The sequence below is a fragment of the Macaca fascicularis genome, chromosome 4 (assembly GCF_037993035.2).
Source record: "Macaca fascicularis isolate 582-1 chromosome 4, T2T-MFA8v1.1".
Classification (NCBI taxonomy): Eukaryota; Metazoa; Chordata; class Mammalia; order Primates; family Cercopithecidae; genus Macaca; species Macaca fascicularis.
In genome coordinates this window covers 145,289,820-145,307,110 of record NC_088378.1, presented here as the reverse complement: position 1 = coordinate 145,307,110, position 17,291 = coordinate 145,289,820, and the positions used below count along the sequence as shown (strand labels likewise).

The following is a 17,291-nucleotide window of genomic DNA, read 5'->3' as shown; positions in this document are numbered from 1 at the left end:
GGATGGAGTCTGGCTCTGTCGTCAGGCTGGAGAGGAGTGGCGCGATCTAGGTTCACTGCAACCTCCGTCTCCCAGATTCAAGCAATTCTCATGCCTCGACCTCCCGAGTAGCGCGGCACAGGCATGCGCCACCACGCCCAGCTAATTTTTTTGTATTTTTAGTAGAGACCAGGTTTCACCATGTTGGACAGGATGGTCTTGATCTCTTGACATCGTGATCCGACCGCCTCAGCCTCAGAAAGTGTTGGGATTACAGGCGTGAGCCACCGCGCTTGGACGCTTGTAGGTTTTAAAAAAGACACTTTTACATGACCCAACTAAAGATTTGTTATCAACCATTGTGGAACAACTTTGTTTCCGTATATTTAATTTTCTTTCTTAGTAAATACAGGGTTATACTCTGAAATTTTTATTTTTTTTGTAACAGAGTCTTGTCCTTTCACTCAGGCTGGAGTGCAATGGCCCAATCTCAGCTCACTGCAACCTCCACCTCCAGGGTTCAAGTGATTCTCCCACCTTAGTCTCCCGAGTAGCTGGGATTACAGGCACTCACCACCACGCCCAGCTAATTTTTTTGTATCTTTGTGGAGACAGGGTTTCACTATGTTGGTCAGGCTAGTCTCGAACTCCTGATCTCATGATCCACATACCTTGGCCTCCCAAAGTGCTGGGATTACAGGTGTGAGGTCACTGCGCCCGGCCACTCTGAAATTATTTTAACACCTTTGAAAATTATAAAACTCCTATAACTATTCTAATATAATCTCTTAGTATTCAATTCTTTGTTTACAAAGTAGTTAAGAGCTGAAACTCTGGAATTAGAAAACTTTGGTTTTAGATTAAATGTTTACCTATCAGACTCAAGCTGACTTGTTACCGATCAGAAACGAAGTGACTTGTTTATTCTCTTTAAATCTTTGCTCATCTACAAAGTTAGATCAGGATAGTGATGGTACTGTTGGGGTGCAGAATGATTCCCCAAAATGTGGTTCTTGGGCATGCTGAGTGCTTTTGAACACTGAAAGGCCTCAGAAATAAGCTTCAGAATCAAAGCCCCTCTAACCTCGTCTTGTTTCTCTTTCCTATACATGCGAAGGAACTCTGACATTTCCTAATCGGACCAAGAAAATTTCTTAACAAAAGAAACAGAATTGCCTTCTATCCCCTCCCTAGTTATTTCATTATTGCAGAAAAGAAGACTGGATATGGATTTTTCAAGATAATGCCTTCCTCTCCGTCTCATTTAAATTACCAAGACATACTAGATGCCATGGCTCCTCCCCATAATCCCAGCACTGTAGGAGGTCAAGGCAGGTGGATCCCTTGAGCTCAGGAGTTCGAAACCAGCCTGGCCAACATGGTGAATCCCCGTCTCTACAAAGTTTACAAAAAATTAGCCAGGTGGTGGCGCATGCCTGTAATCCCAGCTACTTGGGAGGCTGAGGCAGGAGAATCACTCGAACCTGGAAGGCGGAGGTTGCAGTGAGCCAAGATTGCACCATTGCACTCCAGCCTGAGTAACAAGAGTGAAACTCCGTCTAAAAAAAAAAAAAAATTAGCCAGGTGTACTGGTGCACACCTGTGTTCGCAGCTACTAAGGAGGCTGAGGTAGGAGGATCACTTGAATCCCAGAGGTAGAGGTTGCAGTGAGTGGAGACTGTGCCACTGCACTCCAGCCTGGGTGATGGAGTAAGACTCCATCTCAAAATAAATACATAAATTACGAAGACAATTATTTACAAGCTAATTTATTTCTGTGGTCCATTTATTCTCTATAACAATCTTTTATTGCCCCTCAAAGGAATTGTCTACTTTTCCCATCTCCTCCTTCCCCTATGAAAAAAGTTACATAACCTGTACTCCCCCTTTGGGGACTGGGGTAATCACTTTGTAATTCTCCCTCGTGCACATTATTAAATTTCTCCCATTATCCTGCCTTTTGTCAGTTGGTTATCTGTGAAACTTCCCTTAGCCCCTACAGTATTTACCTCTTTGAGCTACTATAAGAATTAATAGAGGCCAGGCTCAGTGACCTGCCTGTAGTCCCAGCTACTCTGGAGGCTGATGTGGGAGGATTGCATGAGTCCAGGAGTGGGATGATTGTGCAAGCTCAGGAGTCACAGATTAGCCTGGGCAACATCACAAGACCTTCATCTAAAAAAAAAAAATTAATAAAAAAAAAAAATGGAGATAATGTACATAAAATATCAAGCAGAAAGCCAACCTCTATTTAATATAATTTTTTCTTTTTAACTAATTTACAAATATTTTGTTTATATCATACTTTAAATACGTTAATACATCATAAATTAATCTAATTATGTATAACACATTAAGTAGTTAATTTAAATAACAAATATTTATTTTTAGCGCTTATTGTCAATGTCGGGGCTCAGAAACCAATACCCCAAACTATGGCATGGTGACTAGCTGAACTGCAGAAGCCTCAAAGTCTCTTAGACCTTCTCCCCATCCCCAACCTTTATCTGCCTATTATCCAGACTCACCAAAAATGAATCCCTGTAAGATGAATGTAATCACACCTGAAGAGCTCATTTCACAAGATAAGGTAGAAATTTCATTTCTTTTCCCTGATCCATTCATTCTTCCTAGTAATCCTCTCAAATGAATTCCTCTTCTCCCTCCCTCAAACTGTTTTTCTAGGATGGTGTATAAACTTCTGAACCACATTCTGGGGTGGGCAATCACTCTGATTCTCCCCATGCACATTGTAAATTTGTCTGCTTTTTTTTCTATTAATCTGCCTCATGTCCGATTTTTCAACGAACCTTCAGAGGGCACCAAATCAGTAAGGACATTAATTTAATTCAATATTTCACAGATGATATGATACCATAAAGTGATAAGGCACTATAAATCTTCCTAATTGCTCTTTGCCCCTTGGATCCCTCTGATCTTAAGGTTGCCTCCTCTAGTTTACTTACTTTGAAGCTACACATTTAACAGCTCCTCCATTTTTCTTTACATGTGTATGTAGAATTATAAACAATGATATATCACACTTGTATATTTTATTTTACTTAATACATAAGTTTGCATTTGTCAGTGTTTTGATTATGAGTACATTGAGTTTGCATAAATAACACCAAAAATTATAATAATTATAAAGCAAAAGTTACTTTACAAACTGTTTAGCTTAAAGAATTTTACTTCTGGAACTCAGGAACTCTGAAAATTATTACTTAGCTAGCTTTCATGATTAGATAGTGGTTCTTGGGAGAAATAGAAACAATGGAATAATTTTATCATCAACTTCAATGATCATGACAGCATATTTTATTTAAAAACTTATTTTAATTTCAAAAATCTTATAGGCCTTCTATGGAGCCATATCATTTACTTTATATTGATGGTTGTAACAGAAACAATTATTGAAAATTTATACACACAAATAACGCAGATGACATTTTAAAACGGAACGAATGAATTAATTCATTGAAATCAGGATGGAGTCCTCAACATCAAATAATCGTAACTTTTTTAAAAAAAAGTAATATTTATGACAGTTGTGTTTGCTGTTTTATTCCAAGAAATATTAGTTGTATGCGATTGCAATTAAGACAAATCTAGGAAATAAAAATGTGTGCAGAGACTCAAAAATTAATGTATTTCAATGGACTAGAGATCCTGTAGAAATTCGTTTTCATTAACATGTCTTTATGAGGAACACAGTAGCTTATATAAGTTTAGGTGGAGAGGAATAGAAGGCCCTCTCTAGCTAGGAGGACTTGGTGATCTGAGGAGGAAGGGAGTGATCTTGATGAGAGAAAGGAAGCAGGAAAAACTGACAGGAACAGGGCTATATGACTATGATATAATAAAAAACCTGACTTACAATGTCCATCATTCATACTGTTTTTAAGTAACACGTTCTAACGTAATCTCACACCCTAACCCCAACCCTTTCCCATCATTTACATAAACAGTCCATTATGACATGTATTCTTTGCCCAAGTCAACTTGAAGCTCCTTTTGGATATAGACGTTATGTATCTGGATTAATATTGTATTCCCATTTAGGAGGGTGCCTGGCACACCATAGGTGCTGGGAAAGATTCAATTGAACTGGAATAGGTAGGCCAAACGCACGTGGGGTCCTAAATTCTGCAGAAGGGTCAGATACCCAAATTCTGCTTCCATAGTCTTATGAAGTATAAACTAAAAGCCCAAGCAAGGAGCAAAGGTTAGTTTACCAATTTTCTCTCTGGAACCCAGGTACACTGAAAACTATTATTTAGCTAGCTTTCAGTCCTCTGTAATACAGAAAGTAAGTATCTGACACTAGGTTCATTTGAAACACTCTTGCTCTGTCACACAAGCTGGACTGCAGTGGTGCAATCATAGCTCATTGCAGCCTCGAACTCCTGGGCTCAAGTGATCCTTCTGGTCTCAGCCTCCCGAGTAGCTAGGACTACAGGCTATGAGACACCAGGCACAGTCAGTTATTCTACTTTTGTAAAGATCAGGCTGACTTCGGACACCAAGGCTCTAGCCGTCCTTCCGCCTCGGCTTCCCAAAGTGGTTGTGTTACCGGATGGTGCCAAGCAGTTCCAGGCTCTTGGTGCCAGGAGCAAACTAGTGGACACACACACAGATAGCAAAGCAAAGCAGCAAAAGTTTATTAAGCAGAGTATTACACTCTCGGCGGGGGAGAGCGCATTGACCTCTGCGAGATGAGATCAGCATCAGCTTGTTGCAGTTTAAGTCTTTTTATGTGTGTGCGTGTTTTTCTCTTCCCAGTGCCGCCTAATCTATAGCCAGTATCTGCCCTTTTATTGATAGGTTTGTTGCTTAGTTACTTTGGCCTCTGTGGCTTGTGCATCACCTCTATCTCATAATCTTAAATACATGCAAGATATGCAGCCCATATGCATGAACCTTAAGTAGCTGATTATCATATGGGCTTTTGTTAAGGATACTTTTTCCTCCCTAATACGCATGCCCATCTCTGAAGAGCTGCCTTTTACTGGTTTGTTCCAGATCTTGCCGGCCACGAGGTCCTTGCTCACATTATCTCACCTTTGTTTCGGCTGCAAAAGGTTCACTGCTTGTTATCTCGCTTCCTGTTCACCCGCCCGTCCACCTTAGTTCTGCCCTTTGCTTTTACTTATTCAGCCCTCTAACCAACTTCCAGCTCCCTTTGTTATTCTCTTGCCCCACTTTTCCTATTGTTTTCAGCTGTATTGCGGGCGCGACCTGCCGCGCCTAAATTTCTTGATGTGCAGCGAATATTTCAATGTCTACTTTCTATCTCAAAACAATGTGGTGTAAAAGCCCTTTGGTTTTGCTTCATCTCTATACAGCATTTCAGTGCCATTTCAAGATGACTCGACATCGGATAAAACTGTGGAACACAGCTCTACTTGGTGAAAAAGTAGGTGGCTCTGAAAAGAACCTTTTTGGTTTGGACCGAGGTATGAGTGATGCACTACTCCAGACCCACTACTTGCCCTTGGCCTTGTGGTGGCTCTCAGTTTTCTTAGGCAGCAGCACGGCCTGGATGTTGGGCAGAACACCACCCTGGGCGATGGTCACTTTACCAAGCAGCTTGTTGAGCTCCTCGTCGTTGCGGATGGCCAGCTGCAGGTGGCGCGGGATGATGCGGGTCTTCTTGTTGTCTCGGGCCGCGTTCCCAGCCAGCTCCAGGATCTCGGCGGTCAGGTACTCCAGCACCGCCGCCAGGTACACAGGCGCGCCGGCACCTACCCGCTCGGCATAGTTGCCCTTGCGGAGCAGTCGGTGCACTCGGCCCACGGGGAACTGAAGACCCGCCCTAGAAGAGCGGGTCTTAGCTTTGGCGCGAGCTTTGCCGCCCTGCTTGCCACGTCCCGACATGACAAATATACTCAATCAGCAGCGTGCCTGAGACTGATGCAACACTAAGTAAGGCTCGGCTACTTATAGTCAATACAGGCACGAAAACTAAGCTATGCTATTGGCTAACATTACAGTTTCGCTTTAACCAATGGGATTGCGGTTTTGAAAAACACTTATTTTGATTGGACAAAGTTAATATACGTTTCCAGGACTCACCACTAGTTAAACGCACACCTTCATTGTCTGCTCCATTTGCGTTAAGAAGCAGGGAATTAGCGGTAGTTAGACAGTGCTACCGACTTCCTTCCCTTTTTTTCTCTAATTTTCCGGCAGTTACTACCAGCCATGCCTGAACCCTCAAAGTCTGCTCCCGCCCCAAAGAAAGGCTCCAAGAAGGCGGTGACAAAAGCCCAGAAGAAGGACGGCAAGAAGCGCAAGCGCAGCCGCAAGGAGAGCTACTCCGTGTACGTGTACAAGGTTCTGAAGCAGGTCCACCCCGACACCGGCATCTCGTCCAAGGCCATGGGAATCATGAATTCCTTCGTCAATGACATCTTCGAGCGCATCGCGGGTGAGGCTTCCCGCCTGGCGCATTACAACAAGCGCTCGACCATCACCTCCAGGGAGATCCAGACGGCTGTGCGCCTGCTGCTCCCTGGGGAGCTGGCCAAGCACGCGGTATCGGAGGGCACCAAGGCCGTCACCAAGTACACCAGCTCCAAGTGAGCCCGCCCACCACGGAACGTTCGGTCAGTCTCGGCCCACACCCCAAAGGCTCTTTTCAGAGCCACTCAGTCTTCCCAAAGAGAGCTGGCACTCACTTTTCTTACAGCAGATATTTGTTACTCGTTACAAAGAAGATTTACAAGATTCCTTACTTTATCCTTGTTAGAAACTAATTTTGGCTCAAGCCTCTAATCCCAGCACTCTGGGGAGCCGAGGAGGGTGGATCACGTGAGGTTAGGAGTTCAAGACGAGCCTGGCCAACATGGTGAAACCCCGTCTCTACTAAAAATACAAAAAAATTAGCTGGGCGTGGTGGCGGACGCCTGTAATCTCAGCTACTCGGGAAGCTGAGGCAGGAGAATCGCTTGAACCCGGGAGACTGAGGTTGCAGTGAGCCGAGATCGGGCCATTGCACTCCAGCCTGGGCAATAAGAGGGAAACTGTCTCAAAAAAGAAAGAAAAAATTAATTAGCACTGCAGTGTACTGCATGTTGCAGCAACGCTTGAGACAATTTTTTATCTGAAGAAGGATCAGGTTTATCATCAGACAAACCTAGTAAAGGGAAAATTCAATTCCTGTTGACCACAAATAAAATACAATATTTAAGTGTCAACTGGTAAAATATCCATAGTGTTTCCGGCGCTCTGTCCCTAAACTTCATGTGTACTTTAGTAATGAAGCAGTTGGCACACAGAAACGTACAAATCGACTTAAACTTGTTTGTTTTGAGAGTGGTGCTGTTTCTCCTCCCTTGTTCCCAGTTTGAGTTTGCTAAATATTGAGATAGAAAGGCAGCAGAAAAAAGTTTGAACCCAGTTTACAGCATAGTACACGTCAATCGGGCCGAGTTGATGTCGATGGCCAATCACGACGCTGCGCGGGCAGTTTGAAACTTGACCACCGTTTTCTCTGGTGAGTGTTCTAATTGGGAAAATTCTTGGCAGTGCGGGTTTTTTGGAGGACTCTTGCCGTTTTACTCATTCCCATATTTCTCTTGTGTGGATCCTGTTTATGAACATAGTTTCTATTCCCTACCTTTTCTGTTAGGATCTGCTCCATGTTTTCTTATCTGTGTCACTTGCATTTACTGTATCTCTATTAATTGGAATAAATTTTAAAAGAAAAAAAAATAGAGGAGGAGAAGGGCTGTTCTCCATTGTTTTCCCCCACCCCCAACTGAGGAAATCAGAGTAAGTGTCTTCATTTTAAACACTTAGGAGTGGCATATTTAAAAGTATTTTGGTCTTTGCCAAGAATCAGTGTGGGAACTCTTCCACATCGAATTGTATTTGCTGAAGATTTTTGATAGTATTTTTTATCCAGTAAGTGCACTCCAGTGACCCAACTGTTTGACTCCTAGATGTTTACATGAGAGAATATTTTGCACACATGCAAGAGGAGACATATGAGAATGGAAAATATGCTATTTTTAATAGATAAAAATACTAGAGACAATTACATGTTCATGGTCAAAATAATGCATTTATTGAGGTACACACAGTAGTACCTGGTTGAATTTTAGAAACATAAGTCTCAGAAGGTTCATATATAATAACATTTTTTAAAACTCAAAAGTAAAACCATGGCTGGGCAGGTCCTCATGCCTGTAATCCTAGCACTTTGGGAATGCTGAGGTGGGAGGATTGCTTAAGCTCAGGAGTTTGAGACCAGCCTGGACAACATGGTGAGACCCTATCTCTTAAAAAAAAAAAAAAAAAAAAAAAACAGTAAAATGAAAATAAAACCAAATTATACATTGTTGAAGTATATATAGAAGCACTTATACAGAATAAGTATACATAAGTGTGTGATAATGAAAACTTTTAAGAGAGAGTTTTAAAAATACCTGGCAGTGGCTATCTTAGTGATAAAGGCAAGACATGGGATGGGGAAACACACAGAGGTAAATACAAGTTATTGCCAATATTCCAGTTTTGGGTTAGATGTTTTATCATGGGTTTTGATATAATTTGATTTAAACTTTATATATATGTGTGTGTGTGTGTGTGTGTGTGTATATATATTTTTTAGATAGTGTCTTACCATGTCACCCTGGCTGGAGTGCAATGGCACAATCTCGGCTCTCTACAACCCTCACCTCCCGGGTTTAAGCGATTCTCCTGCCTCAGCCTCCCTAGTAGCTGGGTTTACAGGAGCCGGCCACCACACCCAGCTGATTTTTTGTATCTTTAGTAGAGTTGGGGTTTCACCATGATGGCCAGGCTGGTCTCGAACTCCTGACCTCATGACCCACCCGCCTCGGCCTCCCAAAGTGCTGGGATTACAGGCATGAGCTACTATGCCCAGCCTGATTTACATTTTAAATATATGTTACATATATTAAATTTATGTATCAAATACTATACTGGAAAATATAATAGGAAAAAACTCCCAGTGTAAAAACAAGTTACAAGCATCACATAGTTTGTCATAAAGAAAAATTTGTAGATGAGAAACTCAAACCTAATAGTGTTTCCATAAATATTATTCATTTTCTAAATATTGTTCATTGCTCCTCCTCTCTTAAGGAGGAGAAAAAGAAGACTCACGGAGGACATTAAGAAGGTGGATGGATTCCGAAAGCTCAAGATTTTGGCTAAAATTAAGAGTCAGCAACCAATCTCCAGGTACCCTTGCTTCTCAATCTGTAGACTAAAGACCCTAGACCAAAAATCCTGATTCCTAGGAAGTGCTTGGAGGACCTTGATGGTGCTTCATTATAGTTGATTTCTTCACATTATTTGATGTGTTGAATCTGCATTTGGCACAGAATTGATACAATTCAGACTTCATGAAATCCATTTAATTAAATGTTCTTTCTCTCTGCTTCTCCATCTATCTAAATCCTAACTTATCCTCCAAAGTTCACACAAGTCTCACTCTCTGAAGCCCTCTCTATTAGAACCTAGCTGAGCTCTGTCTTCCTTCAGCTCCTCTAAACTCTTATAAATCTCTACTTAACTTCCCGCAAAATCTTTATAACATCTCTCTGGAGGCTGTGTGTGTGTATGTATATGTGTATTTTGTATATATGTTATGTATGTGTATGTGTGTATACTCCTCTCTCTGTTAGAACAGAGATTATACTCTTTTCATTTATGTATCTTCTCTCCTCCCACCATTTCACACCAAAATACTTGAGGACAGTAAATTCATCATACATTTGAGTTTTTTCATCACAACTTTTCATAGCACAGGTGCCGTTGAGCCTCTCCATTAATACAGATAATCAGTAGGAAATTCTGCTGTTGGTTTGTTTTATGGAATGGAGAAATCTGTAGTTAAAATCCAGAAGAGAAAGTGAGAAGGGGATGTAGAAGGATTAAGTTACCTAAACACATTCTCCAGGCCAGAATAAAGAATAGTGAAGTAACTCCTTATTAAACATACAGAGAATATAGATAGATGTCTATATTTCTGCATCTGTATGTCTATATGTAAGTTTGGGCCATCAGGGACTACTTGAATAACTTGGAATTGTCAGCAGGGAAGAAGATGTCTAGAAGAATATTGTGTGTGGGGTGGCTAAAATCTACATGGAGAATGGAGAGAAGCATTAAGAAAAAAATTGAACACTTCTTTACAAAGTTTACATATCAGGCCCATTACTCTCAGTTATTAAGAAGGTTGAAATTTCTAAAACAGAGAGAGAAAGAGAAATAAGGACTCAAAGATAGATCTTTTAAGTTATTTGCACCTCGTAGCCAAGCATGGTACCCTCTGTTGCTGTAACAATCTTGATTAATTTATGACATTACTAATCAGCCTTGGGGAATTGATTAGAGCTAATCCAAACCAGCATGTCACGTTAGTGCTTTACACTGGAACTTTTATATGGTAGCTGCAAGAAAGCACATGATTCATGTTTTGCCCCAAATAACTTTTTTTTTGTGTGTGTGTGTGTATATATATATATATGTATATATATATACACACACACACATATATAAATTTTTTTTTTTTTCCTGAAAACAATTTATAGGGCAAAAAGGAACAGATTGGAACATAGAATTATATGAGAGAATCTGGTCCTAAAGGACTCTTTTTTTCTTTTTTTACAGCTATATCTTGAAAAAACAACTATTTACCTGAATAAATGGTCTTTGGCCAGATTAGAAAAATTTATATTTTCCTCATTGGAAACAGAGCACTCCCTTCCATGGAGATTGCAAGAAACATACTAACAAAGCCTAATTCTTTTTCACTCATTTCTAAATTTCATGCAGTCTGCCATTCTTCAGTTATGACATAGTATTGGACATGCTCCTTTTTTATTTTGTTTTGTTTTATTTTGTTTTTGTTTTTTTGTTTATTTCATTACAGCAAACATTGCCTGATAAAGGGCATATTAAATTAATGTGATCACAACTTATCTGAGGTCCATTTCCTGTTACTTGATGTGAAAAAACATTGTGTGAATTTCATCATCCATCCATTTCCAAACCATCTCAAATATCTGTTACTTCTGCAGATGGTCAATTTATTCATTTCCCAATTCCTTTTAACTTGTATTTCAGAGCCTCTCCTTTTCTGATACTGTCACCAAATCATAAAGGTTAGGAGACTGCATGAGGTAAAGCAGATGCGTGGTACTAAAAAACAGGAGAAAATTTTTCCACACTTGAATAATGATAAAAATGTCTGTCCAGGTGCGGTGGCTCATGCCTGTAATTCCAGCACTGTGGGAGGCTGAGGTGGGTGGATCGCCTGAGGTCAGGAGTTCAAGACCAGCCTGGCCAACATGGTGAAACCCCATCTCTACGAAAAATACAAAAATTAGCCAGGCATGGTGGTGTGCACCTGTAATCTCAGGTACTCGGGAGGCTGAGGCAGGAGAATCGCTTGAACCCAGAAGGCAGATGTTACAGTGAGCCAAGATTGTGCCACTGCACTCCAGCCTGGGTGACAGAGCACGATTCCATCTCAGAAGAAAAAAAAATTTTTTCTATTAATTTCCAGAGTTGAACACACACACAAGTATCTCTAGGGGGTTGGTAAATGTGAGTGATGAAACTTAACAAGGTTTTATTGAGGGTCAGAGAATGCAAAGAACAATGGGGATAGACTGTGAGAACAAATAACTTCATCCCCTGACAGTAAGAATTCCCACCTATATAAGGAAAAATAAAAGTGCCTCAGCCATAGTTCTTTAGTTATACTAGAGAAAAGGAATTATTTTTGATGGAGAAATTAAGAAACGCTGTAAGAAAACACTGGGATTCTAAGTGTATTAATTTGGGAAGAGCCTTAAAATCCCAAGGCACAAGGGCAGCAACTCAGGCTTTGAAATCATATAGTCAGGTCCTGGTGCAACCATTTGGAGTAGCAGTGAGGGTTGTGACCTGTATTTATTGACCTTCTGTGAGGTTGGTGCTTGTGTAGCTCATTAAACAGGGCTTACAAATGAGAATTTATTAAAAGCAGTGGTTCTCACACCTGTCAGGCCTAGGCTCCCTTTTTATATCTAATACTTTTATGATCCTTTTTACAGCCTAAAATTAAATTCTTAGGTAATACTATTTAACTTAATTTTTCAAAAATTGCTAAAGCACCTTAATATGATATAAAAGCTAAATAAAGGATGGTATTTTAATAATAAAGATAATAAAGTATCTTTAATAATAAAGATACTTTCAACCTATAAATGCTTGGGCCCTATACTAGAAAACAAAATGAAGTAGTTGGATGTTTTAGCTCTGTATGGAACTATCCCGAATGCAACAAGGACCAAACCAACTGACTTAGGTAACTCAAATACCACAAGGGACATTACTCTCAGCAATGTGATTTTTTCTTTTTGAAAAGACCAATAATGCTGAGTGACATTTGAATACAACAAAATACAGTCTTCTCTTAATTTGTAAAGTGATTGCATTCTTGGAAAATTCAGTGCACATTAAATTATGCACACACACAAGCATTGCATGCTTATGTGTAAAAGGAATTCTGTTTTAGCCTCAAATAATCAGGTTTTTCACCTTCAGATTGATTTTGAGATACCTGGAAGTCATGCATGAGTTGAGACTTCTTCACAGGACATCTAGCATCCCTGGTCCTTCCCTAAATGTCAGTACTGTGCCCTCTCCCAATCACCAGGACATCAAAACAACAACAACAACAACAACAAAAACCCAACTTATTTAATTTCCAGAATGCTCCCTAAGAACCATCACTGTTCTATGAGAACAATTACATTAATTACTTTCATTGCAGAAACTACATAGAGGACATGTCAAAGCTGAGAGTGGCTGGAGGGCTTCTAATAATGCCAGAATGTCCCCCAGAAATAGTCTGCAGTGCTGATAGTCAGTTGCAGAAGAAAAATACTTGAGGCATCTGCCCTAGGTAGGCCAATTTGTCCATGTGCCTGGTTGGGTATCTCTAAACTTCTTTTCTTCCCTCTAGAGGTTACCTGTGGACATGTGAATAAGCAGAGGGTCTTATTACTGAGAAGAGGTAGACAGCCTGTGATGGCAAAGGGTCATCAACTCGGAAGTCCTCCCCATTTGCTATTGCTCAGGCCAGTTTATTAAAATTCTGCTTCTGTAGGTATAGCACTCCACTGGCTTTGAACTAAGGCAGCAGCCATCAGATTCACATTCAGCTTTAGCCTGATAAACAAAAAAGCAGAGAAAGCTAATTAAAATGTAAGTAGTTGGCCACTTCTGTGGGGTCCACTGTGATACCAGAGCTCCTGTATACATCCTAGACCTTAAGAACACATGGAAACTCAACTGTTCTAAAAATATAATACAGAACCATGCTGATCCCAAAGAAGGAATGAGTTCCCTACAGCCCCCTTCTAGGTAGGGCTTTGCAACAGGTGCCTCACTGCAGATGTCTCAATAGCTTCTCTCATCTGGCCACCAGCAATACTTCTTAAACAGATATGTCTTCACTGTGTTAAATCAGTCAGAGAGATGTTGATGAATTCCCCTTCTTGGAACTTTATTGCTAGACGTGGAGCAAGAACATGTTCTGGGAAAGATAAGGCATATTGCAACTGCTTATTCTGAGACAGATTCTCCAAATCTCAGAATTTGCTTTCTGGTCTTGTGTCCTTTTTACTGACATGTTGTGCCAGACTAGAAGGAAAGGAATGAAAATAAATGTGGGTTTAGGGGAAGAGGAGGCATGGAGGGAGGCCTATGTAGGTCAATTTGTCCATGTGCCTGGTTGGGTATTTCTAAACTTCTTTTCTTCCCCTCTAGAGCTGTGGGCATGTGCATAAGCAGAGGGTCTTAATGCTGAGAAGAGGTGGACAACCTGTGATGGCAAAGGGTCATTAACTCGGAAATCCTCCCCATTGATTATCATTGAATGTGCCCTTGGAGAAACAGTCAGTACAAAAGAACGTGGTCATCGTCCTAAAGGACATACATCATAATAGACGACAACTAAAGAAGCCTTAATGATATATATAATTGATATATCAGGATTTAGTGTGGTGTGTCCTAAGTCAGAGAGATGAGACAGAATGGGCAAATTCTTCAACAAAACAGGCACCATCATCCAGGGCTCAAGAAACACAATGCCCAGGCTGATTAGTTTAGATTTGTTTGTGTGGAAAGGAAAGCACTGTTTTGAACAGTGTTTTTGCTGGGCACGGTGGCTCACGCCTGTAATCCCAGCACTTTGGGAGGTCGAGGCGGGCGGATCACGAGGTCAGCAGATCAAGACCATCCTGGCTAACACAGTGAAACCCCGTCTCTACTGAAAATACAAAAAAAATTAGCCGGGCGTGGAGGCGGGCCTGTAGTCCCAGCTATTCAGGATGCTAAGGCAGGAGAACGGCGTGAACCTGGGTGGCGGAACTTGCAGTGAGCTGAGATTGCGCCACTGCACTCCAGCCTGGGCAACAGAGCAAGACTCATCACAAAAAAAGAAAAGAAAAGAAAAGAAAAGTGCTTTTAAGAAGAAAAAGAAGTGACATTTGGAGATTTTAATTGGTCAGAATTGAACAGAGTAATAAGACTAGGAAAGAAGACCTCTTTGGCAGTAATCTAGGGATAAATAATCCATACTGGGAGCCCTTTACTTTCCATTGCCAGTGCTGACCTACTCTGCACCCACCTCCTGTCTCCTGGTTATTGCATAGCTTCTACCTGTAGTACCTGCTCCTATCTCTGTGCCTCTCCAGTCTGTGCTCCCCTCAGCATCCTAATACCCTTCTAAAATTTTCGGTCAGATCACCTGCTCCTTGACTCAGAAACTTCCAAAGCCCTTACCTTGCCTTATGAGGTTTTGCATACTCTGGCCCCAGTGATGTATTTGGCCTCGTCTCCTAGGGCTGTCTCACTTGTTTCCTCTGCTCTAGCCACCCTGGCCCCCTTGATGTTCCTCAAACTGCTGAGCATTGTGTCCCTGTGAGCTTACTTAAAACAAAACACAAAACAAAACAAAGTACACAATCTTTAAAAGTGATATGAAATCAAAACAATAACAATAGGTAAGTCTATGGAAGTTTCCAGAGCTGTCTTTTTAATTACCAAAAAAACTAGAATAACATTCTTATGAAAGGATTAAACAACAATTAAATAACATTATGGATTGCCATCATTGTAAAAACAAGAATTAAAAGGCAATATAGGCTGGGCATGGTGGCTCACACCTGTAATCACAGCACTTTGGAGGGCCAAGGCGGGCGGATCACCTGAGGTCGGGAGTTTGAGACCAGCCTGACTGACATGGAGAAACTCCATCTCTACTAAAAATACAGAATTAGCTGGACTTGGTGGCACATACCTGTAATCCCAGCTACTCAGGAGGCTGAGGCAGGAGAATCACTTGAACCCGGGAGGCGGAGGTTGCAGTGAGCTGAGATCACGCCATTGCACTCCAGCCTGGGCAACACGAGCGAAACTCCGTCTTAAAAAAAAACCAAAAAAACAAAAAAAACAATATAAGGTTGTTTATGTATTTCTTATCTATTTAGCTACTAAACTTCTGGAAAACATCTTGTTACTGAAGAACAAAAACATACACCATTTGGCCAATTAACCACTTACTGCTGTATTTCCCTTTTGTTCAAATTGCATATGAAGATACATATAGGTGACCTAATTTGTTTAATTTGCAGTATTCCCAAGATATAAGCTAGTGGTTGCCCATTAAAAGTCTCTTAGGCTGTGATCTTGAGATATGGAAAAGAGAGAAATTTTGAATTTTTACTTAAAGCCTAGCATTCAAAGCTAAATAGGTATGGCCTATATCTTTCTGGAAGCCATATTATGTTAGACACTACTTTAAAAATAATAATTTTAGTTTAATATATTATACTAAAACATCGATACAAACTATTTGCCAGAGGATTTCTTCAGCTGCTTAGAATGAAGAAAAGTATCCATTAATAAATTAAGGGATTTTTTTGTGTGTGTTTTAATTTCTTAAGGCTATGTTTTATATCATGCTTGCTTTAATAGTAGAATTAATACAGAATATAAAACTGAGAGTATAGGCATCACCTATTAATGCAAAAATTCAAGTTTTACATAGAACTAGGAGGTCCTGTAATGATAACTTCTAAAGTGTCTGCACTTTTCAAAGAAAAAAAAAACCCTGTAAATTTACATCTCAGTTACCTTAATTAATATTAGAAGTTTGTACATGTGATGTGAATATATATGGAGTTGCGCCTAAAATACATTATAACCCAAGTATACTACTATCATTTACTAGTTGGTTCTTGTGAAATGGTGTTTCAAGAATATTGAACTATATAAATAATTGCACTAAAATTTTGGAGACAACATTGACACTGGACTTTAAAAGTAATTCTAGATATTAATTTTAATGCATTGTAGCTTGATCATAATTTAATTATTTTTTCCAACATTTTAAATTGACGTCTTGAAAATAAACTATAGAATATCAAGAAATTCTGTGTTTATTAAGATATTTATATTTGGCCACATTATTGTGTGCTTATAAAGCTCATCTCAGCAGTGAGATGGAGAATATAGATAGGTCCAATCTTTTGATGCTTTAGCTACATATTCCATGAGCCAAATGACACTTTATACATACATACACTCAATATATTATTCATATTATATTTAATGGAGTTAATGGAATAATAATAAACGACATCAATGATACCTTTGTAATTTTGTTGTTCTCTTGGAGTAAGAGTGTTAGAAAATTAAAATTCCATTTCATTTTCTTTTCAAACACTGCTATACACATAATAAAAACTGGGAGGCATCATTTAGAACTCTAAAGTACAAAAAAAAAAAAAACACACACACACACACACAGTAACTACATACATTTATTAGCTGTGGAGTATATTAATTGTCCTAAATGCTCAATGTAGAATGTTAAAGTCACTATTGTGACTTTAATAATATGTGGATAAAAGTCCATGGTTGTGCTTTCTAAAATTTTAAACAATATTGTTCTTTAAACACATTATTTAAATTAACAACCCATAATATAGTAAATTAACCTTGGTAAAGGAATTTTTTTTATGACAGAGAAGAATGAAGCTTTTAGATCGGGAAGAAAAGTGAGTTAGTTTTAAAAAGGAAAACTTTTTAGGAAGGATAAAGGACATTCAGTGAAAGGCGTAACATGCACTCATCCTTTAAAAACACTGTTCTTTGATATGTGAGAGAGGAGGAAATAAAAGCAAAAAATGTCAGTGTTTTATTATTATTTATTTATTTACTTATTTATTTATTTATTTATTTATTTATTTATTTATTTATTTTGAGACAGAGTCCCG

General features: G+C 39.7%; 2 protein-coding genes across 2 annotated transcripts; one reads left to right on the top strand and one right to left on the bottom strand.

Annotated features, from left to right (window-relative positions):
* Nucleotides 1–3,295: 3,295 nt before the first annotated feature.
* On the bottom strand, nt 3,296–5,891 carry LOC107129593 (histone H2A type 1). The gene has a single exon (XM_015449766.4). The coding sequence runs from the start codon at nt 5,854–5,856 to the stop codon at nt 5,464–5,466; it is 393 nt and encodes a 130-aa protein (XP_015305252.1). The 5' UTR covers nt 5,857–5,891; the 3' UTR covers nt 3,296–5,463.
* A 197-nt stretch (nt 5,892–6,088) lies between these two features.
* On the top strand, nt 6,089–16,658 carry LOC102118459 (histone H2B type 1-N). Its single transcript, XM_015449767.4, has 3 exons — nt 6,089–7,477; nt 9,094–9,192; nt 10,627–16,658. Exon 1 carries the CDS (start codon nt 6,184–6,186, stop codon nt 6,562–6,564), a length of 381 nt encoding a protein of 126 aa, XP_015305253.1. The 5' UTR covers nt 6,089–6,183; the 3' UTR covers nt 6,565–7,477; nt 9,094–9,192; nt 10,627–16,658.
* The last annotated feature ends 633 nt before the right edge of the window (nt 16,659–17,291 follow it).

Coding starts and splice junctions, on each gene's coding strand:
- LOC102118459 (XM_015449767.4), top strand. CDS start 6,184: ATGCCTGAACCCTCAAAGTCTGCTCCCGCCCCAAAGAAAGGCTCCAAG.
- LOC107129593 (XM_015449766.4), bottom strand. CDS start 5,856: ATGTCGGGACGTGGCAAGCAGGGCGGCAAAGCTCGCGCCAAAGCTAAG.